This window comes from Chrysemys picta, chromosome 2, assembly GCF_011386835.1.
Source record: "Chrysemys picta bellii isolate R12L10 chromosome 2, ASM1138683v2, whole genome shotgun sequence".
In the NCBI taxonomy this organism is placed as follows: Eukaryota; Metazoa; Chordata; order Testudines; family Emydidae; genus Chrysemys; species Chrysemys picta.
Window position 1 is genome coordinate 172,485,238 of NC_088792.1, and position 24,957 is coordinate 172,510,194.

Consider the following 24,957-nt stretch of genomic DNA (forward strand, 5'->3'; position numbering starts at 1 on the left):
CACTGCATGCTTCACTGGACTAAAATATACATAGAAGTGTGCAAATTAAAAAGGGTTGGAGGCTGACTAACGCAGAGATTTGAATGTCTATGAGCTAGAGTATTCCCCTAAGAACATGTAAGTCAGGAAAGATATTTCAAGTAAGGAAGAATATTAAAGCATAATGAACTGATAAACTGGCCTTATGGGAGGGGAGAAAAGGGGGGATATTATATCCCAAAATAGTATGCATCTTTAAGATGTATAAATTAAAGTTCCCTAGAATGTGAGTCTGCTGTCAGACCATATACAATTTTGTTCTAGCTAGAAATTCAAGCAAAATGTATTTCTAACCATGGAGAGGATCTTTCTGGCATGAGAAATATAAATTCACAGATTTTTAAGGCCAGAACAGACCATTATGATCACCTAGTCTGACCTCCTGCATAACACAGACTGTAGAATTTCACTTATATATATACACACACACACCAATATTGACAGATCTCTCTCTTTCTTTGCCATACAAAGGAGTTCCAAGTTCATTTGCATATGCAAGCAAATAATCAACACCCCAGCATTAAAAGTTGTAAATCTCCGGAAATTATACTTTTTTTTTTTTTTTTTTACTTTTTAAAACAAAAGTTAGAATAGATATTCCCAGCTCTACTAATACTATGGGCCAAAGCCTGCTCTTCTTTGGACACCTGGCTCCCACTGACTTCTGCACAGGAGGAAGGGAGTTGTAGGTGCACAGCCAAGAGCAGAATTTGACCTTGTGTAAGTCAACAACTCTTTTTGTGAATATTTACCAAATCTATACAAATGTACCTTGGAAATCTATTTCATGTTACATATATGTGCCAGTGAGAATGACCACCAAAAAAGAATCATATATGAAAGAATAATTATCAAAGATTACAGTTATTTTCTCAAAAACCTGTTTTATTCTAGGGTCTAGATTCAAGTCAATGGTCCCACCTGCAACACAGACAGCAAAAACTCCCAGATCTAGAGATTGTTAGAGAGAAGCATCAGTTGCCTGCTGACTCTGCAATGTTAAATGACCACCCTTCACAATGTACTACCCCAAATACACCATCTAGAGAACTCTTCTAAGTGCTGTTATGAGTATCAATCCACTAACAGCAGTAATGACGACAAAATTCACTTTGAAGAGAAATGTCAGGCATTAAAAATATATCTCTCATTAGGACTGGATTTTTTAAAAAAATACACACTGAAACTTTCATAGAAGAATATAGGCATAAAAAGTTTACCACGCTTAACAATCTAAATTCTTAACCACTTACATATGTAGCTATTCACAACATAACATTTATGGATGCCTAGGCCACTTGTGTGCCATCTTTCCCACAGTAGCTACAGCTTCATGCTGGGAATACTGCCAATATATTTCCCTGCCCTGAGATTTGTAATCACAAATAAATAGCTCTGCAAATATCATAACATTGTAAACTCTGAATTTAAGTCTTCAGCAAGAAGTCATCCTCAAACCATGGAGAACGTTTAAACAATGTAAACATATCAAACATTTTGTCAGTTTTCACAGTTATCCCCAGCAACCGCAGAATCTATGTGAGATGTATCATCCAAATCTTGAAGCCTCATCGTTTCTATTGTACAATACTGTTGTTCTAGTTCGTTTTCCAGTCTCTGAGACTTTGTTTTCCTGAATAAATCCAGCTGTGATTTGGATCCCCAAAATGTGAACCAGCTCTGTTCTTCCAATATGCATCATCTTTACAAAGCCTTAAACACACTCCTTCTGAGGAGATTATTCTTGAATGGAGGAATGGCGAATAGATCTGTGGTAATCCTCTGGACTAGTGACATGTTCTGGTAAATCATAGCCTCTCAGAAAATGTCCACTGTTTTGTTGAGCAAAGTAATACAGCTGCCTTGCAAACATTGGCTCAACCTTAACAACAGATAAAAATGTTATTGAAGCGTGATAGCATGTTCCATATCATTCGTATTAGCTATTTACTCAACAATAAAAAGATGATAAAAACAAGGCAAAATAAAACAGTTCCGCATACCAAAATGGGAAGAAAATGCACTCTGTTCTCATTGAGCTCTGCCTTTACTTCGACTCCAGATTTTTAGAGCTAGCTGCAGTTTTTGCCGACAAATACGCAATGCATAAAGCATGCGTTTGCAAATGTAGTCCATCGTTCTATCAGCTAGCCCATATGTGCATGTGATGCCTGATTTGTGTGTGCCCATATTTCCATGGCTAAATTAGGCACGGCCAAATGCAGGCCCAGTTTCACATGCTCAACTTTAAAAATCTGTCCCTTATTCTGAGTCCAAGTCGAACGTTTCTAAAATTAAATATTATTGTATGTCCATTCATCCCTAACTGTATCTGTTCAGCATTGCACTGGTCTAATATGGCCAAGCTTTGGGGCAATGTTTGAGAGGCTCTACTCATTTTGCTTGTCTCACTAGCCCCAAGGGTCCCCAGCTTTGCACAGTGCCTTAGTTAAATACTTATCTTTCACTCCTAGGATATAAAAACTTGAGACTTATAAATGGGGAGCAAATATGTTCTGAGAAAAGATCCGAGATCCTCTAAACATTTAGACACATCCCTGCATAGACATCATTTTATGGAGGAAAGGTGTGTGGGTGGCAGGGAGAAGAACATGTCCTCCCTAGCTTTCAGCTGACATCGGCAATGGAAGAAGGGACAGGAGTTTGAGGATGATGCTGACTGCAGCAATTCAGCAATCTCTCTCCACTTCCCCTCATCAGCTGTTGGACTGGTCATCTGGACAAGAAAGAGGCAGCTGCAGGTGTAGCCACCTGCTGCTAGGGGCTGTTCTGGGCCTCTGCTGGGCAGTCATGCAACTGGGTGCTCTATGGAACCTGCTTAGTTCCCACCCTCCCCATCCTCCACCAGTTCCAAGTGCAGAACAGGGGGACCCAAGGCAGAGGCTGAGCCAATTCCAGAGAAGAGATTGAGCTGCCAGCCAGCATAACGAGGTTCAGGTATGAGGCAGAGCGCTGGAGGAGAGAACAAACTCACGGAGAGGTGGCGGGGGGGGCAGTGGGCACAGGCTCAGAGGAGATTCTTTGTGGGCAGGGGGGAGAATATGTTTGAGGAGAGGAGGGCTGTGGGGAAAGGGTACTTTGAAGGGGGACCAGAAATGTAGAAAGCAGATGGGAGGAGAGGGAATGGTTGGGAAGTGGGAGGTGTTATGGATGGTGGAGAGAATTTGTACTGTTGAGGGCCTAAGTAAGGAATGAGGAGGCTTGAGGTCCAATGATATCCCTGATCTCTGCTCAAATAATTACTCCATTGTATTCCTGGCCCGATACTCCTCAGCAATCTAAAGATCCAGGACTGATGTCTGGGTTAGGGGGGCATGTGTTAGAGTTACAGGATCTCTGAACGGGAGAAAAAGCTAACCTGACCATGGGAACATTCATTCAAACAGAGGATGTCTGGGTAGGACAGCAAACTGAACTTGAAAGCTGTAATCCTCCACCCAGGGGAACCACAGGGCAATGCGTTGAAGGCAGATAGTGGTAAGGAAGTCACATAACTAGTAACGGGAAGGTAATTATTTTATTACAAAAATCTATGGCCCATCACTTTAGCATCTGGATGACTTACAAAATTAAACACCAATATTCTCCCACCTCGGAGATAATGGCAATAAACTAAACCCTGCCTCTAGCGGGGGCAGGGAGACCATGGATACATCTCCATTGTGGAGCTCGGTTTTTGGAAAGCGGCTGGTCCCAGCCTCCACTATTGCTTACACTGGTGCAGCTGCACTACTGCAGGGAAATGAATGTAAAAGTAGGCAGTATAGCCAAGGCCCAGGGTTACGAAGTTTCCTGCCAAGAGGTGAAGCAAGAGTAACCCAAGCAGTAAAGCCTGCCTCAGTCTGCTATGGCATTTTGCGATGCAGACACCAGAGCCAGGGGGGGCGAAAGGGGAGAGGGTATCTCTGAGAAAGCTTAGATGCTGCAGCACACTTATGTGGCAATTTTAAAAGAATCCACAATTATGCGCCATGTAATCATATTCTATGCAAGGCCCTGCTTACCAGTGTCACATGGCTGACACTAGCCAAGCTGTTCCATTTAGCTCATAGTCATAATCACTCCTCTAAAGTGCTTTCATCAGTAGATCGCAAAGCGCTTTACAGAGAAGGTCAGTCTTCTTATCCCCATTTTTACAGATGGGGAAACTGAGGCACAGGGCAGGACATGACTTGCCAGCGGGCTAATGGCAGAGCAGGGAAGTGAACCCGGGTCTCCCAGCCCAGTGCCCTATCCACTAGGATATACTGCATCCCTCACAGCTTACTGATGAGTGGTAGAGAAGGCTGCCTGGCAGATTCACATACCCTTCATTTTAAACTAAGAAATGAAATAAATCATACTTACGTGGGCTGTAATTAGCTTCCTCTGTCTTTGTGGGTCTGGAAATTCCTCTCCAAAACACAGAGCAACCTGGAATCTAGGCAATGGACGTCCATGGTGGGCAAAAGCTTGCAGTTCTGAAGACAGAAAAGATATGTTCAGAAAATCCTCACCATCAATGGCTGAGTTCCAGAGTTAGTAATGAAGGACCTTGGAGCAGAACAGCAAACCACAGGAGTGATGAAGAGGTTCTATTGGACAACTGGCAAAAGTGATGACAGGGTCTAGCAAAGGAAAAGCGAGTCTGGGAGAAAGGAGAGATACCAGCATAGAAAAATGATCTTGGAGATTTTGCCACAGATCAGGGAGAGAGCAAGGGACAAACAGCTGAAAACTTTGTCGTTCCCCCCCAAGAGCTAAGAGACTCCAATTATTCTATCTGTATTGCATTTTGAGTAATTTCATATAAACAGCAATTGGGATTTCCTTAGATTCATACTTGTGTTTGGCTTAACAACAGAAACTTCTGAAACATTCTTCAGGACTTTTGAACTTTGCCAGTTTACATTTCTCCTATCCACACATACATTTCAGAAGGATCATGCTATGTAAGTCACTTTGCACGGCTTCTTTCAAAAACAATGGTGCTGAGATGTTGCAGGAGGGCCTGTCACCCTTAAGAGTAGAACTGAGATCAATTTAAGTAACAAAAGTGTTTACTCTTTGACTTCAAACTACAGTTCTGTGCCCACTACTTGTGATGACTGAACATCAGAAGATGGATTGTTCATTAGAAAGTAGATGGCGAATCTCAGGACTAGCTTACAATGCAGCTGGTACACCTTTGTAAGGGTTTGATCTTGCTCCCACTTAAGACAATGGCTTCAGTGGGAGCAGGCCCAAACAGAACCATGTTAGTGTCTGCATATTGTCCAATCACCCTCCCCACCTCCCCAGGTCATGAATCCACAGGAATGTAATTAGTTCAGATCACATATTTTCTGGATGGTTTGCCTTTCTCTTCTACTACAGGAGCCAGGGTCCCAGAGATCTCATGTCAGCTCTTTCTAAGGGTATGTCTACATTGCAATCGGAGGTGTGATTACAGCGCAGGTAGACATAGTCTCACTAGCAGAGCTAAAAATAGCAGTCTGAATGAGGCTGCATGGGCTAGCAATGCACATAGGTCACTGGGGTCCCCAGCATGCTTGTATAGTCCACAGTGGAGCCCCCGCTACCACATCAATGTTGTTATTTTTAGCCATTTTAGCACAGGGAAAGCCAGTGTGGGTCTGACTACCCAAGCTGCAATCACATCTCAGATTGCAGTGTGGACAGACCCTTTGAAAAGGGCCAGGCTCAAATACAGCAACATCTGTGACCTTTCATTGCCCCCCTCATCCTCTTTTCCCCTCTCTGCTGCTGTCACTTGTTGGGTCATGTCTATTTTTATACTGCAAACTCTGTAGAGAAGGCACTTTGGGTGAAATCCTGGCCCCACTGAAGTCAATGGGAGTCTTGCCATTGTCTTCAATAGGGCCAGGATTCCATCCCTTTTATTGCTCTGTAAAGCACCGAGAATTCTTTAGGCACAACATAACATCATCAAAAATGTTAGTTTATAATACAGTACAACAAAAATCTCAAAAGGTTGCAAAGTGCAAATTTGGTTATAGTCATCCTCTGAGTCTAACAATAACAACAACACCACCACCACCATATAGCTCTTATACAGCACATTTAATCCACAGAGTTCCAAGCACTTTACCAAGGACATCAGTATCATTATCCCCATTTCACAGATGTGGATACTGAGGCACAGAGAGGGGAAGTAACTTGTGCAAGGTCACTCAGCAGGACAGTGGCAGAGTCAGGAATAGAACCCGGGTCTCCTGAATTCCAGTCCACTGCTCTAGTCACTAGGCAATACTTCCTCTCAAATATATACATATTTATATTAGGCAAATTATTCCCTGTATGGGGGAGATGTTTACAAGAGGGCTCCACTTGGGTTAAAATACATTGCTCTTTGACGCAGGGACTGTTTCTTATTCTGTGTAAATGCAGTGCCCAGCACAATGGGGCACTAGTCTCAGTTGAGACCTCTAGTTTCTACTGAATAATAAATTATAATGATTCATGATAAATTAATAATTAATGCAAAGAGAACTGTACTCTATTTGTAACCAAAAAAGTAGGTAATGTTCTCTCTATTTCCAACAAGCCCTAAAACCACTCACAATCTGCTAGGAGCAGAGGGGGAGACTTTCAGTTCTTCGGTATGATCATCCAACACTGCATTCACTTAGGCATCATAAGAGAGGGCAAGGAGGAGTCTGGGTTCAGTGCAACTCCTGATTAATTAGTCCCAGTGTTACTACTGAGGAAAGAACCCCATCCCTACCCCTCTTCTGTCACAGAATTTTACTCAGGCCTTGTCTACACTACAGGGGGAGATCGATCTAAGTTATGCAACTTCAGTTGTCCAATAGAACCCGTTGACTCCCCTTGCGCTTCGTGTTCAGATGGAATACAGGAGTTGACGGGAGAGTGATCTGCGGTAGATATAGCAGGTCTTCACTAGACCCGCTAAAGCAACCACCGATGCATCGCACGTCAATTCCCCAGTAAGTGTAGACAAGCCCTCAGCCTCAGTGATTCTCAAAGTATTGCAGCATAATAGCCCAGGGAAGAGATGGGATAGAGAAGGGAGTTGGCCCACGAAGGGTTTCAGTAGTAAGAATAATCTTCAATATGAAAGAGAGTCAGAGAATCCCAGCTCTTCCAAACGCATGAAAGCATGTACTTGAGGTCCTCTCACTGCTCTGAGCAGATCACTTCACTCTTCAACCAGCTCCACTGACTCCTTCTCATCTCCTGGGTCAAATTCAGACTTCAACTGCCAGGTTTTCACATGCCTCCCCAAATCAGGTCTCATTTCCTTCTATTCTAGCTCCAACTGACTACTCCTCTCCACCCATGCCAGCCTCCTTAACACCCCTTCATACCCTTTTCCTATTCCAGTCTTTGAGCCTTCTCTAAATTCTCTCCCTCTCCTGGTTTGCTAAAGTCATCACTCAGATCTCTCCATAAGTAACCCAGACATTAGAATCTGGTCACCCCTGTACTATATGTCAGAATCACAAAGCCCAGTCTTTCAGTGAGTCCCACATGGACATATCCCTGCACCAAGACGCAGCCATATCAATTAAAGGCCACAGCCTTGGTTCTGCACCTTCCTTCTGTGAATTCTTTGGGACATGCATCTCTTAGTAGAAGTCCTGAGTGTTTCCATCCCCTAAGGGTCTGATTTTCTGACTGTCCACACCCAAATGCGCACTTAACTTGGGAGCTCACTAACCAAAATTAATATGTAGCTATGGTATGTGCATGGCACAATAGTCACTTAAGAAGTTACCTGGCTAGCTACACCCCAATTTGCACACACTATTGTGATAACTGCACACAAATTAAGCATGCAATTGTGCACATGTTTGCACATGCATTTGCACGCACATAGCTTAGAAAACTGTGCTTAAGTTAACCTTGGGGAACAGGCTTCTAAAAAAATACTGCCACATATCCTGTGAATGGTTTGGAAGAGCCAGATTAAATTTAAAGTGGCATCTGAAAAAGGAAAAGGGACTTCCAGGCACATGATTGCAGGCATAACGATACATCTTACAATTAGCATACAATAGAAGTTGTAACCCTATAAATTCAGCTCAAATTCCCCTTTTTAACTGTCAATTTTCATATCCTCTTCAGATGTGTGTTTAAATGCATATGGTGCTTGATAATTCTGCTAGGATGACACATCAAAGCCTGGAAAATGAAGTATTTTCAAGGCAGTGGCTCATTTGGGGTATTTTTTTAAAGCATTGCATTATTTTTCTACAAAACTGTAACTTATACCAATATATAGGTCTGAAAGGCAGTAAGGTGTCCTGCACAGAAGGGAGACCATGCCACTCTAAAACTTAAGAGCTCAACTGTAGCTCTGCCACAAGCCCTAGTAAGGGGCAGCATATAATTGTGCTGCTTGTTTCTCTACTTCCCCGCCCCTGGAGTAAGGGATCTGTGTCCACCCCTTTCCCTGGAGTAGGTTGCTCACCTCTCTGTGTTACCTCAGAAGTGCTGGTCAGCATCTTGGAAATTGGAGCCAAGACTCCATCCACTCTCTTCCCAGAGCAAGAGTATCCCTGTGAGACTGTTTTCCCCTCCATTCTGCTACCCACAATACAAATAACCAGCGCAGGGGGTTGAGGGCATGCCTTCAAACATCTGACTCGCTTTTGCAGGTGTGTTGGGCAAGTTACAGTCTTGCCCTATGCCATTAGTTAATAGGATGATTGTTGAAAGTCAGAGTTTATAAATTCACCCCACAAATATTTTCCCATGTATTTGTTTAAATACAGACACACGCACACACCAAAACACAGATTTAAAAAAATATCTGTTGGGATTAATACTTGCTGATGTTTAAATACTCTGGGTCAGATTTCAGATACACACCGGCATAAGTCTGGAGTAAATCAACTGAAGACAATGGAGTTACTCAAGATTTACACCATTGGATCCAAAATCAGAATGTGGTCCCATCTACTATCCAATCTTAAGAAGGACTATTTTGTTGGGCTCCTCCCACTCAGTATAAAGTGACACAGGCCTTACCTTGTCCTCAATTGAGCATGAGTGGTTCCCATTACTTTCAATGGGAGCCACATAAGTGTATCAAAAGCAGAACTAACCATAGTAATATACAAATAAAACACTATTCCAAGGCTGTGCTCTTCTAACACCTACATATAGGGCCACATCCAGAGAGCAGCTGAGCACCTGCGTCTCCCAACCACTTTGGTGGGAGTAATTTAGTGCAAAGACCCCTTCAATAGTGCCCATCTGGAACCACAATGACAGTGATTTGGTGACATTTATATAGACAACTTGTAACCTAAATTGAGAATTACCTGCTAAAAATTGCTGAGTATCAAAAAGTTTGCAGGTCTGCTCCCTTTCCAGTTTATTTGGCCTGTCACTGCATATCGCCAGAGGTCCATCCCAGTAGATCCTGCTTTGACAAAGTCTCTTAGCATAAAGCCCATCAGGTGCCATCCAGAGTATTACTCCTCGTTCCAAGTGGCTCAGTAATTTTTCTATGTTTTTCCTCTGGCCATTATCTTCTGGATAGGGGAAGATAACTTGATCCAAGCTGCTGACCTCATAATTTTGGGCATGAGATATTCTACAGCCTTCGGGACTTGAAGTCGTCATCTCTTTCACTAGTATTTCACGGTAATATAGACAGATGTGTAGTCGACAGTCTGTAAGTATATTTCAGAAAAAAATTACTGCCGTTCAATATTGTGAGTATTTTGCATTATATCGCAGTACTATTAAGGCCAATGGGCCAGATCTTGCAAGGTACTATGCATCTATCATTTCTAATACTCAACATCTCTCAGAATTTAGCCCTGATTTAGGGAAAAACATAGATTGAATTGAAATAATGAAATATGGAAGCACAAACTCCAACACCAGCTTCTACCAATACAGGCCCCTGGAGTGGGAACCAAATAGCCTGTGATGCAGACAGCAGAAAACATGCTAGATATTAATGCCTGGCAAGCCGCATATTTTCATTAGTGGGGGGAAAAGTGTTTGTACTTCACAGGTATAATTGGAATTAAAGCTCAATCTCAGTATGTTCTCCTAGATACATCAGAAAATAGCTATGCTTCTCTCAAGATGTTGTATATAACCCTGTTAAGCAACTACCCACAAGACTTGCAAAAATGCAATCAGTTGCCTAATAGAAGTGCTCTTTGGCTGAAACGCAGACAAAATTATATTTGAAATCTTAGGCATAGTTTTAAAATGGTCACTTGACACAGGAGAGTGATTGTTAAGGGCTTGATCCTGATGCAGGGCTGTGCAAATAGACCCATTTGGGACAGCAGCCCTGCTCAGGAAGGGCACTTAGGTGTGTGCTTAACTCTTGTCATTTGCCAGCCAAGTCTCTCCCCTTAATGTTGCATTGTCAATTTCTCCATAGAATTTCCATTGTTAGTTTAAAAACCAAACTAGCTCCTACACTTCCACATAAGGAATAAAATAAAAATAAAAAATCCCTTAAGTCTGAACGACTGCAAAGCTGGCTGAACAGATTTCTTTTCAGAGAGTGAAAGTGCCATCACCAAAGTACCGAGAGGTTTTATTTTATCAAGGATAAATAAATGCTGCAAATCCTGATGCAGTCAACAGAGAAGACAGAAAAGTATCCATAGGACAAAATGTTGAACAAAGGAATAGTATTTTTCAGAAAGGATATGGTCCAGGTTTAAAAAAAAAAAAAACTCTAGACCTCTGAATCCAAAAGCAATATGGCTTTGTGGTGAGCTAAAGAAGAATCTGCTTCCCCTGTCAGCAGTTGTCCTATCTGACGACTCACTGAGGAGCAACCAAGAATTTGTTTGAAATTTGCTTGAAAGAGCAAAGTACTTAAGCGTGTGTAACTGTAAGCACATGAATGATCCCATTGATCTTAATCTGAGTTACAGATTTCAGTGAGGACTACTCAAGTGCTTAAAGTTCCACATGTGTTTAAAAATCTTGCTGAACTGAGGCCTAAGTGTATATGCACAGAACTCATTTGGAAAGGAAATGTCACTTTCACTGACAAAAGAAGTCCCTATAAACAGTGAGTAAACATTTACTTGGAAAATTATAAGGAGAGCCTCCTGGATGGTTCACCATGAAAGCCTGGTGTTATAGACTTACCTGATAGTGCAAGAGCTTCACCAGACCTTATGCTTGGCTCTATTGGGATCCCAGGAGTCTGTGACTCAGATGGTGCACAAGCATAAAAGGTTCCAGTCACCTGACAACCTGTTTTCACAAAAAAAAGTCAAATGATATCTAGCTATCTAAAACCCAAGAACAAATTTAGAGTTCACAGCTCTATCAAAAAAACTCATGTGAGAGTTTCTGAGCTCCAGCTCTATCAAAAAAACTTCCCCTTGACCAAAACATTTTATCCACTCAAAATGTTACCTAGATTTTTCTTATTTGGATTTTTTAAATGTTGTTCTTTTACCTAACCATATCAGTGCATATTATTCTCCCACAGAAATAATCTGCATTTTAACTAGATAATGGTGTTCTTGGAGGCTGATGAAAAATAATCCATTCATTCTCACAGGTCTTAAGGAGTTTTATCAAAGGCAACTCAAATATTCAAAGTCATTATGTCTTTAATTGTGTTAAAGAAAGAAGGTAATTGTAGGGAAAAGAGATTCTCCTGCAATAGAGTATTTAATACTACAGCCAACATTAGTCCTTTCCCAAGCTATCCCTTCCTGTGAGTGAGATAGTATTGAGGCAAACTGAAATGTGATAACACCTGTCCAAAGTCCCTTGACGTCAACAGGAATCTTAGCATTGACTTCAAAGGGCTTTATATCATAAACATGATATTTATGACAGAGGTAAGATACACTACTCTTTCCCATAGACAGATTTGACTCTTCTCAAAGCTACTTCACTTTTTAACTTATGCCAAGGGCATATGTGAGTGACTGTTGACAAACAAGACAATCCAGTGAGTAAGCCACTATTGCCTAATTCTCTGATACAAGCTTAATGCAGCACTTAGACCCTGAGACAGGAAAACACTTGAGAATTTGTTTACATCCATCCCTATACAAAAAACACTTAAGCATGTGCTTAATTTTAAGCATATGCTCACATCCCATTGACCCATTAAGCACGGGTTTAAATGCTTTGCTGCATTGGGGATTTACTCATTTTCTTTTAAGCCACAGAGATAGAAGGCCCTCCATTTCTTGTGTCTTCAGAATGCCCACTGACCCCAAGAAACACAGGATCAGGTCCTAAATGACCCATGAAGATACAATGGGGGGGAAATGATGCTTTGGAGCAGTGACTTTTTAAAGAACAGCCGTAATGATAAGCATAAGACTGGGAGTTGAGGGAATGAAATTGAAACCAGGAAAAGCAATATTCTTACTAAAGCATGACATAATGTTCATGGTTACTAACAAAAAACAAAGCAAAAATATCAGTGATTTTTTTAATATGTATATGCTAAGATTCTATCGGGTAATCAACAGAAAAAGGGGAAGAGATACATTTTCCAAAGAAAAATTACAGTTATGGTCTTCTTTCTAGTATTAGAAAATGCCATGTTTCTTTTATTCTCTATCTTAGCATTTTCTAGACCAGTCTTTACCATGGTATCTAAGAGTTTATGACACTTTTCATTTCAAAATTAGTATTTCTATTCAGCATAAGTTCAACAGATCATAAGGACCAAAACCTACATTCACTACCCCATTGAAGTAACTATTGCATGGGGTGTAAATCAGGGCAGAATTTTATAAAATTTCAACTAAATAGCTCGTTTGTCTAAATGTAGAGTGTTCAGTTGTCAGTAGACAAGTGTAAACAGAAGTTTATTTCATTGCACTTAAACCATGAAAGGACTGCATTTTGTAGTTCTGATACCCTGTGCACTTTAAGTATTCTTTCCTCATCTCATCTTGGACTAAGGATTTTTCTTTTTTCAAGATTATTCTCATATGGATGTGTGGGGAGCTGTACTTATGGAGCAAATCCCTGCATACTGAAATGAGCATATATCCCTTGAGAGTCTGAGCCTGCAGCCATACATGGCACAATGGATGATCATGTGAATAAGACACTAGACTGCAACTCAGGAAATCCGGGCTCAATTTCTAGCTCTTCTACAGACCTCCTATGTCACTATGGAACAAGTCACTTAATCGCTGTGTACCTCAGTTCCCCACATAAGGTAAAGGCTTCCCTACTTTGCATATTTTTCAGGTGCTCAGATTCAGTGTTGCCAACTCTAACGATACTTAGTATGCTATGATTATGTGAGAATCTCAGCTTTCCTTTGGGGGGGGGGGGGAAGTAAGTTTCTAACCTACATGATTGTGGAGAAAAACGTGAAAAATGTGAACCATAGAGACTTAAAAATCAGAAGGCAAATAAAAAAAGTATCTATACATAAACAACAAGGAGTCTGGTGGCACCTTAAAGACTAACAGATTTATTTGGGCATAAGCTTTCGTGAGTAAAAACCTCACTTCTTCGGATGCATCCGAAGAAGTGAGGTTTTTACTCACGAAAGCTTATGCCCAAATAAATCTGTTAGTCTTTAAGGTGCCACCAGACTCCTTGTTGTTTTTGTAGATACAGACTAACACGGCTACCCCCTGATACTTGACACTATCTATACATAGGCATTTATAAATCATTTGGGGGGGGCTGACTCAATTTTTGAATGCTTGGGGTTGGCAATATGAGTTGCTATGGTGATGACTAAGGCTCCTAGGCACTACAGTAAAACAAATAAAAGAATAAAATAAAATAAAACAACAATAAGTATCAATATAGATGATAGTCAGAGGTGCTGATCCCCTGCAACTATTGTTGAAGGATGCTCAGAACTTCTGAAAATCAAGCCATCAATACTTATGTCACTGAAGCCATGAATAACAAATATGAAATCTGTGGTCCTTCTATGGTGGTCACATATTGTCTCTTTAGATTAGCAAGCAATTGACCTCCAAGGAGATGTTCTTACCGTTTTCACAAGCAGGACCTTGCCAATGGTGACTGCGAGCTGCAAAAGGAACACTTGGGCATTGGTAGGGGATGTCAGGGTGTGGCTGCTCTGGGGCAAAATCTCTCCAGTTACGTTCATGAGGTACCATGTAGTTTGACACCTGTTCATTTAATGAGACATTATTTTATTTGGCTGTAATCAGAATTGATGCTACCTTTCACATAATCTCCCATATTAGAAAGTTTCCTTAGTTCTGCATGAGTCCTTTTGTTATTTGTTCTCCCATATCTCTTGTAGATCAAAATATCACACAGACCACCTGGATGATATTTTGCCAAAAGAAGGAGGCTTTCAAATGAGATGCATGTCACCATTAGTGTAAACTATAAACATGACAAAATTATAATAGGCAACTGGAGCACTGTTGCAAAACATTACTGTAGAATATCTATGTTTCATCATATGTTCAATTTCTGGCACCAGAAGTACTAGGGCAATAAAACCATTTTTACCAAAAATATCTAACAAAACAGAGCTGTAATTCACATTTTAAAAAATCCCAGATGGATCAGCTGCCCTGTGGTTTCACATGATGAAAACATTGCTTACAGATTTCTCAGTTTCTTATAAAAAAGTCTTTTTTCCAAGCAGAACTAAATGGTGCTAGACCAGAATAGAAAGACTTGTAGTATAATACAGTCCTGCAAAAATTAGCTCAATCAGCACCCAACAAACAAGCCAAAAAATAACACATGACTGATACTGTACCTGAGCCTGTAGTGAAGTATAAGGAGAAGTCATTGTGTACGGATGGTTCATCATTATCTGTTGATCCTCTAGGCTGAGTTGTTTTGCTCCTACATACATGATGAGGATAAAAACAAAGTTACTAACCATATCTTAAAGAAACTTGAAAATAATCTACTGCAAAGGAACTTGTACAAGGGACCATCCTTAATAAGCAATCTCCTCTCTTAAGAGACCATCCTACACCATCCCCAAACACACAGGGCTTGATTGTGCTTTAAACATACTGGCCTACAGTGGGAGTGATGCAGAGGGACCTTTAGGAGGAATTCTGTCTCCCAGAGCTTCCCAGTGCATGAAGAAAGAGCACCTGCTGCTCACATCCCTTCAAGGGGTGCAGCATATTTCCTTTATGTGCCCATCCAGCTCTGATAGCCAGTGCATAGGAGGGATGACTGATAGCCCTGCCTGCTGTGTGTCCTTTTGGGGGTGTCTTGAGGGTCTAGGGCTTCTAGAAAAATAGGGGCACAAGGAAGTGCCAGGACTGTGACCATATTTGACTGCTATGCAGAGGCAAACAGGGCTAGGGAGGATAATGCATTCCTCTAACCTTGCTCACCCCTGAAGTAGTCAGGCACAATCTGGCTCATAACGAGTTCAGGTCTGCTCCACCTTTATTTGAAGTCCACTTCCATTAAGCAAACTTATTTTTGCCTGTCTCTTGAGTGGTTGCTTAAGACAGGCGTCACTTTATTTAAAACTGAAATAGAGGCTGTACACCCAAGATTAAGCCCTCCAGTAATTTACATACTGCATGCCTGTACCTCCAACAAAGGAGTATTTTTTCCAAATGCTACGACTCAGACTCCCACCATTCTTTTTCAGGCAATGTAAGTCAAAGGGAAATTTATCCAAATACGACGTACTTGAGTATTGCACATCTTATTTATTGTATTGATTGCTACCAAGTCTGACACGAGTGACTGTATGGTTATACATGACACGAGTGACTTACATCTCTTCAGTTTTTGCACACTGGAAAATGAGACTTTAAATGTATGTAAAATCTAAGATGGCCTACCTTTTTTAGCTCCTTCTGGCACTATTCTGTACACTTTATATGGATCAGAAATATCCAGCTGGCTTCTCTCAACCAGTTCTTCAAAGTCATTGCTCTTGTTCAAAGCACACCGTAGCCTTGTCTTCCAAGTTGGGGGATCTGGTTTATCAATGCCCTCTCTGAACTTTCCTTTAAAAAGAGCCCAAGCCTGAAAACGTTTCAAATGTTCAAAAAGAAAGAGAAAAAAAAATCAAACTTTAGGTATACAATCACAAAAGCTGAAATAGCACTTGAGTGGAGAATTTATTCCCTATTGGTTTACGCTAAAGTATATGGGAGGTGGTTTCTTGGTAAGGTAATAAGAACAGTATTGAAGGCAAGAGAAAATAGTAAGAGAAAGAAGAAAAGTGACAGGGTGGATGCAGAAATAAATGTTCTTTAACCATACAAATGTTTAACATTACAGTTGGAGAAGGAAGGAGGGGGGAAAGCGTTCCATATGGACTCTGGCAACCCTGTCGTTAAAATAAAACAAAACCAAACCCGAGAGGGCTTGCTGTGGAAAGCAATTAATTGCATTAATTCTGGGAGAAACTGCACAGCCTCGCTCCAGGCAACAGCCAGTAACCAATGCGCTTGAAAAAGACAGACCCAGCTCCCGCTGAAGTCAATGGCAAAACTCCCATTGGCTTCAACGGTGCGGGCTGGGGCCTCGGTGGGTCCTGGCTGAAAGGAGCTCGGAGTTGGAGAGCAGGAACCCCCATTGGCTCAGCTCGGGTTGTTGTTCAGAGCCACGTCCTGCCAAGGGGAGATAACCCACCACCCCCGTCTTCTTGCTAAGGACTCGATCCCTCCTGTCTCCCACCGGCCAGGGGGGTCGGGGCTGCAGGACGGCCAGAGACACGCCCAGAAGGCGGGTGAGTGGCCCTTGGCCGCCCCCTACCTTGAAGAGGGCGGCATCCTCCTCGCGGTTGTAGTCCTGCTTGCCGGCGTGTTTCCAGGGGATGCGGAAGATGCTCTTCTCGTCGTTCTCCCACACCAGGCCCGGGTACTTGCCGCTGTCGATCTGGTCAATCAGCCACTGGCGGAGCTTCCCGTTGCCGCAGCTCACCGAGCTCATCCCGCACTCGCTGCTCTCCAGGTTCATGCCACGCACCCGCTGCTCGCTGCACACGCCCGGGCACCAACTTGCGGAGGGGAAGGGGGGCGGAGGGAGAGGAGGAGAGAGGCGCCCGCTATTAAACCACGCGCCGGAGTTCGCAGACCCGCCAGCTGCAGCCTCAGGCGTGGGCTGGTCCGAGCTGCTTAACTTTGTGCCCGGGCTTGAGCCTGGGAGAGGAAAGAGAGAAAGTTCCTCTCCCCGCTGCACAGCAGCCAGGGGGCCCATCAAGAGCCTCTTCCCGGCGGGGTGAGTCGGGCAGGCCCGGCCATTCAGAGCTACTGCGCCCTCACTGCAGGGATGCGCTCCTGGGCACAGGGAGAGACAGCGACAGACGCTGTATTTATCTCTACCTGCTCCTCCCGCGCCTGTGTGTGTGTTTATGAAACAGATACTGAGAGTATAGCTGGGCATGTGTTCATGTATACACCTGTGTTCATATGTAAATACTAACCCCCCGGCACTGCTTTGAAAACCTCAACCACAAATAGTCATAAATAGCGCCTATGATCTCTAAGAGTGCGTGTGTGTGTGTATATATATGCACACACACGGTGTATGCATACATATGATGCTAATTCACAAGTCCGCATAAGAAGATATATTTCAAAACCATACATGGAGGACATAATATATTCTACGTGTGTGTATCTATAATATTCACAAGCAATACCTGACTATACCAATCCCTATACCTAAAAGTCGATACAGACTGAGCTATCCCTCATACAAGTAAGCTGCTGTCATTTATCTAAAAGTGTGTAATAATCTGCATAGACACACATGCAAGATGTCTGTCCCCACAGACACGTACTGAACAGATCTAAAATTGGATATAGACTGAAAAGATCCTAAATGAAGGAAATTCACACGAGTTATGAGTGGACAGGGAAAATGTACGTGTGATGCATTTTTACACACAAAGACGCACACACACGCTGTGTAGCTGTACGTGTGTGTGGCGCTCCCTAGCTTTGCAGTTTCCCTTATGACTTCTATTCAGTGGCCAAGTTTTTGGTATTTGCGCCCACCCACTAGTGCACCGCTGCTGCCGAGCCTGGGACTTTTCCATCACTACATTGTTCTAGTGAACATCATTTCCACGCAGCTGGTGGGGGTGGGTCTGACCGACCGACCTCGGGACAGAGAGCGGAAAAGGTCATCCTGATCTCATAGCGCTAGCGACTATTTCAGCCCTCGGAGAGCTCGCTGGGCAGAGCACGGAGCGGTTCCACCTCCACTTCCCCGTTAGAGACCCAGCAGTAAAAGCCTTACTGTAACATTTACGAAAAGAGAGCGAATTGGGTTCCGTCCGGAGCCCGGGGTTAAGGGACAGGGATCATGACGCCCTCTCCGGCTCCCATTGAAGTCAACCAGGGCCTGCAATGCCAGCAGGCTCTTGGCATAGACTGGGACTCCCGGTAGCAGTGAGGACAGGTGTATTCCCGAGCCAGCATTACCGGAGTCTGGAATGGTAGTAGCAAGCCCAACAGTTTCCTATTAGCCCACTGAGCGAGGCCAGGCGCATGTGTTAACCCAGAGCTGCCCAGCTGGCTTGGTTTAGACATTAAAGAAAAATCATTTAAAAAAGAAAATGACAGGGAAAAAAATTAACTTGATGGAATCCACCGCAAACTTTTATTTTTCCTCCCTTTCCAAAATAATAGTATAGTCAGAAAAATCTGTGTCTTGCAAGACTCGTGGGCTGCTGCTGGAAAGCAGACAAGGAGAATAGGGGCCGAAGATCAAAATGTGTGATCTCCTACCAGGTTCTAGCCAGGGACAGGGTTACAGTAATTTAAGGATTGAAAAGTGTATATACACACGCACACTTCTTTCTCTCTCTCGCTATATATATATATATATATATATATATCCCCCCCACACACACACACACTTTTCTAGAGAGAGAGAGAGAGAAAAATGAATATGTATAGTTGCTTAATTACAAATGCTGCAGTAACCCTTGTTCTCCTAGAATCACAGAAATTAGAGATGGGGGGGGGGGGGAAGAGACAGGTCTAGTCTATCCCCACCCCACCGCCAAAGAGAAAATGTAGGATCATTCACTCCAGCCAGGCTACTTTTAGAATGTATCATTTAAAAAACAAGAAATTCTGCAACTTTGTTTTCAATAGCAACACTCCCCCGTTGCATCTGAATTCATTTTATGCAATATTCTCACTAAATGCTCATGGGCAACTGTAATGCTAACTTAATACACCCTCTGTCTGAGGGACAGCTCTTCTAAGTTATGTCCATTTCTAACTTCTGTTATCCCAAACAGGAATCGCTCTGGGGCTAAAGGGGTGAGCATATGGGTCGAAGAGTTCTTTCTTGAGAAAGCTAGTGTGTAAAGCAAAATGAGGGAGGGAATTTGCCAGATAATGCTCATTCAATATGCTACCCTTCTAGAACAGGATCAAATCACTACCTGCTTAAATAAACAAAGGCATGCCCATTCCCCCCCACCGCCCAATTATTATTTTTTACGATCAGCATTGTGGATGATCGGTCTCTTACCTCTTTCACCCAGCCGCTCAGTGCAGGAGGCAGCCTGTTTTCTCAAATGGTTAAAAAAGATATGAAACAACCAAACTGAGCGAAAGCAGGAACTTATATGACTGACGAACTGTCAGATGGGGGGGGGGGGGGGAGGTTGGGGGCGGAGTCTTACAGAGGTTGGACTGAGAAGATGCAGAAGAGCGTGGGGGCTGCACTGAAGCGGCGCGGGCCGCTGGGGGTTTACCTAGACACCGTGACACGTGGGGAAAAGTACAGAGCCTAATAGTTTTTATATATTGTGTACATAGACATATAAATAGAACGGGAAATCCCTGACTGATCACCTGCTTTACAGCCAGCTTTATTTTACAGTAAACGATCCGTAGATCACACCTACAAGAAAATGTATGATGGTGCTGGATGGAAGGTTTATAGTTTGTGGCAAAAAGGCCTTGCGAGAGAAGGTTGTTTATCTTTGCCCTCAAAGCAGCAGGTTGAACTGAGAGACAGGAAGAGAGCTGGTTCTGAGAAAGGTAGGTGCCGCTGTACACATTGCCTGACATTCCAGACTAAGAAGCTGCCACACGTGGGCTACCCAGGACTAGCTCCCCTTCCTAAACGCATAATCATACCCACACGCCACTCCCCACGCCCTCTCTGTCACTTGGGATGTTTTACAAAGTGGATTCAAAGCCAAACGGTATATAAGGAGAATAAGCTGCAGTAGCCCCAAAAGTCATTTGTTCCAGAAGACACCTGCGAGTTGTGAAATAGATCTTGCGAGGGGAGGGTGTCAGATTCAGATGGTTACAATTCAAGTCTGCGGCAAAGTATTTCCAATCAACCACTCTGATAAAGCCATATGGATTTTAGAACAGCGCTAACCTGTACATTGTTGGGTGACTCGTCCGAGTTTCCTTTCTCACATCGATGGATTACACGTCAGTTAATTGGATTCTGAAACGGATACATTTTTAATGCTAAAAGAACAGACTGTATGGGACAGACGCTGCTTTCATACACAGATCATGCACATACCATTCATAGCGTCAGAACTGCATGTATGCAAACAGGAGCGATCAATGTATAGCGAAAATTTTCAATTGAGCAAACCAAATGTCTCTCAGCAAGGTTCCTTTTAAATCGTGCAGCGACTGAACTCATGATACGCAAAAGGAGCACTGGCTGTAAATGACTTGTTAATATCTTTGTTTAAAAAAATATCAACTAAGAGACAGGATAGCTGTTCACCAGGCTCTCTTAAACTAGGCGCGGGGAGGAAGTTCGAGGTTTGGACTAGCAACAAGTCGTTTAGTACTGTATCTTACAGGTTTCACACACAATTCATGTAGCAGCCCTCCCCCAGCCCGTTTTTAACATTTTTAACAGACATTCACATCCTCTGTTCTTAAAGACCACATTCAAAACAATCATCGCACACTGACTTTTTTGGCTTTCTATGTATAGGATACGTACAGTGTTTAGAATATTAATTGCTAATCTTCAACGCCATCTTCTGAAATTTCAATGTAATTAATTAAAGTCAAGGGTTTTTTTAAGCAATTTTAGGTTTTGGTTTATAATACAACCCTGTCTAAAATAAAATTTTAGTGTGAATCGAAGGCACTCACATTCCAAGAACTCAGGAATAATTAACAATTAAATACACTGTTCACATCTGCAGCTATCACAGTCATAGATGCCTAAAACATCAAAGCAAGATAAGATGTTCACAGCTTTAGCCATGGTTAAGCATAGCCATCTAAAGTATCCCTAATATTTCCCAGAAAAGGCCTGATTTGGATATTGTTCATTAGAAGCAAGGATGATAATGATGGTATAGAGAACTAAGTCAGAAGTTTCATTGGCTATATAAAAGTGTTGCATATTGATTTAGTTTAATTATAAATGGCAATTTGGAACCCTTTCCACTTTTCCCAGTTTGAAAGAAAGAGCGCTGTCTCAATGTGAAAAAAGTCAGTTAGAACAAGCCCTTCAGGATAGAACTAGATCCTTTCCCCAATTTGGAGTAATATTGTTTTTTTAATCTTACTTTTCAGATGAAGTTAAAATAATTATTAGGAAAAGCCCTCACCCCTTAAGAGAAAATAAAATCAGCAGAACTTGCAAAAAAATATTTTATGAAGACAGTACAGATGACCAACAATGTTTGGTTGTCTTTTATCAACTTTGCCAAAAGCATTCTATGGGAGATTAGCCCCAATTGCCAGAATTTTCAGACCTCTATGGCTAAAACTAGATTCCTAAATACATATTTAGGCACTTCAGTAGTAGTGCCCTGAGGTTCAGATGTACTGAGCATCTGCAGTTCATATCAATAGGAATGTGAGTGCCAAAGGTTTCATTTAGGTGGGTAATCAAAAGTTTAGGGGACTAATTTTAGACAACCGGGTTGGAAAACTCTGTCCAATAATTAAACTATGTTATTTTAATTAACTATTGCAGTATCAGACTGGTGACCTATATAATGTGCATATTGTATATGCTGGGAATCCTAATCATCCACTGATCTTGATTATGTTTTGAACAATACAGGAACCTTGCAGCCTAATCTCCCTTTCTAGTGATCTAAATATTAATAAAAGGTCCAGCAGACCTAACACAAAACTCACATCTGGCTTCAATGGAAGTTTCCTGTATGAATACAAAATTTGCAGGCCCGCTGTCAGAAAGCTTGTATTGCTCTATAACCCCTATGTTAACCACACTTTTAAGGTCACTGACTAAACTATCTAAATGTTTGCCAGGAAAAGTGGCTGTTTCTTCTAAACAGTCATTCGCAAGTATTTCATGCACAGGGGGCTGATTCAGCTTTCACATACACACATGAAGTCCCTGCTGACTTCAGAGGGAATTGCACCCATGTATCCATGGGAAAAAATTAGGCCCATAATGTATAAACATGGATGTGTGAAATGGTGCATTAGTAAGTGTATAATAAGGTTGAGAGGATACTTGCATTAGAAAGTCCTGTTTTCAGAGGTTTCTAACTCATCCAAAAAAAATTCCTTCCAAACTCCTTGGGCCCCATGTTTCCCTAGGCAAGTTATTTCCATGTGAGTGAGTGTAAAGTCACATTTCAATTGGCAGAGTTTCCCTGAAATCCTTCTGTTATAAGGGTGAGGCTTGTCTCCTGGAGAAGAAGCTGTGAGCTCTACCGCCTAAATCAGAAAGTTACAGGGGAAATGTGCTAGAGGCAAAGGTTTATTTTACTGAGGTCCCTTGACTCCACTGCTGCTAGAGGCCCCTGCACAGTGCCATTCATTCAGGTGTTCCCCCAACTGTGACTACCCTGAAATCCCCTTAGGGGTGGTTGGAGGAGAAGGGGAGTTCCAAGCTGCACAAGGGGAACCTGTGTAAATTACTGCAGACGATGGGCCACGCTCACTAATACATTACTCCAGTTTACACCAATGTAACACCATTGGTTTCAATGGAGATGCACCAACATAAAACTGGAGTTATTACTATTAATCGTGTTTATTGCAGTAGCGATCAGTCAAGATCAGGGCCCCATTGTGTTAGGCACTATAACAGAGGGCAGTAGCTAGTCCCTGTCCAAAGAGCTTACAATCTAAATAACTAAATAGATAAGGATTAATGCAGTGACAATTCAGGCTCTGTGTAGGCATTAAAGGCCCAATCCTATACCATTTGAGTCAATACAGGTTTGGCCATTGACTTCAGCTTGAGTAGGATCAGGCCCCTAACTACTCCACTTCCCGTGAGTAGGTGTGGATCCCTGCAGAGGTGACGCTGATTTTTCCTTCCCTCCACCAAATCCCATGGTGCAGAGGGAAGAGAGCAGGAGGCTGAGATCTGGTTTATATGAGCTTTGCCTAGTACTGAATATCTCTCCCAAATTTGAAAGAAAATTAAACTGGTGCAGCCATTTTTGATTTATAGCAACAAAAACGCTACCACTTATGTCTAGGGCCCTACCAAATTCATGACCATGAAATCTGTCTCCGACTGTGAAATCTGGTTTTTTGAATGCTTTTACCCCATACTATGCAGATTTCACGGGGGAGACCAGCATTTCTCAAATTGGTGGTCCTGAACCAAAAGGGAGTTCCAGGGGGATTGCAAGGTTATTTTAGTGGGGAGGTGGTATTGCCACCCTTGCTTCTGCACTGCTGCCTTCTGAGCTGTGTGGCCAGAGAGCACTGGCTGCTGACTAAGGACCCAGCTCTGGAGGCAGCAGCTAAGAAGTAAGGGTTGGCAATACCATACCATGCCATCCTTACTTCTGCACTGCTGCTGATGGCGGCTCTGCCTTCAGCACTGGGCTCCTGGCCAGCAGCCACCGCTCTCCAGCTGCCCAGCTCTGAAGGCAGCACTGCCACCAACAGCAGTACAGAAGTAAGGGTAGCAGTACCGCAACCCCATCCACTAACCTTTCGACCCCCTCCCCCATGCCTTTTTGGCTCAGGACCCCTATAATTACAACCCCGTGAAATTTCAGATTTAAATTGCTGAAATCATTAAATTTATGATTTTTAAAATCCTATGACCATGAAATTGACCAAAATGGACCATGAATTTGGTAAAGCCGCACTTATGTCACCACATTTGGAGCTTCAGTGTCAGTGCTTTTTAAGAATTCAATTAGCTATGTTGCAAAACACCAACTATTTGGTAAACGATTTAGAGTAAATTTTCAAAAGTGCCCAAGTGACTTAAGAGCCTACTTGCCATTTTCAAAAGTGACTTAAGCACATAAAAAGATAAATCCCACTGACTTTCAATGCTTTTGAAAATGTTATCCTTAGGGCTTATCTGCATGAACATTTAGTTCGAGGCAAGCTGGAGCATGAATCTGCTCTCACTAGTCTGCCTCATTCTATAGGTTCTTGGGGACCCTGCTAACATGCATTAAGTTTGTTAGTAGACTTTGATCTACCCTGCTTTGAAACAAGAGTAGAATAAAGCACACTAACAAATTGTTAGTGAGAGTCAGCAGGATCCACTGAAACAGTTAGTGTGCAGTAGGCTAGTGGGGGGGTAGATTCACACCGTAGCTTGCCACAAACTAAATGTTCATATAGACAAGCCCTTAGTCCTTAATGCACACCAATTCCTAGGACTAATCACAGACTATAACTATTTTAAAATAAACTTTGAATAATTTGTCCTAGGGCAATAATCAATTTTAACAATTTTTGAAAGGTCTTGTTGGAAGAAACCATATAAAGTTATTATGGAGTGCTACTTTTATCTGCAAGTATAAAGAATGTCCAAAGTTTATGTAAGATCTTTCTCCATTTCTAGGAGTGTCTAGTTTGATTGATTACAAATTAAAAAGAACAAAATATGTCACCACACCATGCTAGCTATATTTCTAACCAATAGTAAAATCCCTGGGTGCAATCGTGAAAACACGTAAGCAACTGAGTAACTTAGTGTCATATTTCCAGAGCTACTGCACCTGTATTCCCGGTCTGCGGTCCCTTGCAGGCATCCACTCTA

At 42.3% G+C, this 24,957-nt stretch overlaps 1 protein-coding gene across 2 annotated transcripts; it reads right to left on the reverse strand.

Moving 5' to 3' along the window:
• Positions 1–542: 542 nt before the first annotated feature.
• IRF4 (interferon regulatory factor 4) lies at positions 543–19,562 on the reverse strand. 2 transcript variants are annotated; one of them, XM_005307067.3, is made up of 9 exons: positions 19,486–19,562; positions 16,747–16,990; positions 15,825–16,011; positions 14,765–14,853; positions 14,015–14,156; positions 11,164–11,271; positions 9,354–9,707; positions 4,408–4,520; positions 543–1,921 (listed from the first exon to the last, which is right to left on the reverse strand). In XM_005307067.3, exons 2-9 carry the CDS (start codon positions 16,948–16,950, stop codon positions 1,778–1,780), a joined length of 1,341 nt encoding a protein of 446 aa, XP_005307124.1. In that variant the 5' UTR covers positions 16,951–16,990; positions 19,486–19,562; the 3' UTR covers positions 543–1,777. The 2 variants fall into 2 exon arrangements, with proteins under 2 accessions (XP_005307124.1, XP_008163593.2); XM_008165371.3 differs by lacking the exon at positions 19,486–19,562 and having other exon boundaries at positions 16,747–17,518.
• Between the last annotated feature and the right edge of the window lie 5,395 nt (positions 19,563–24,957).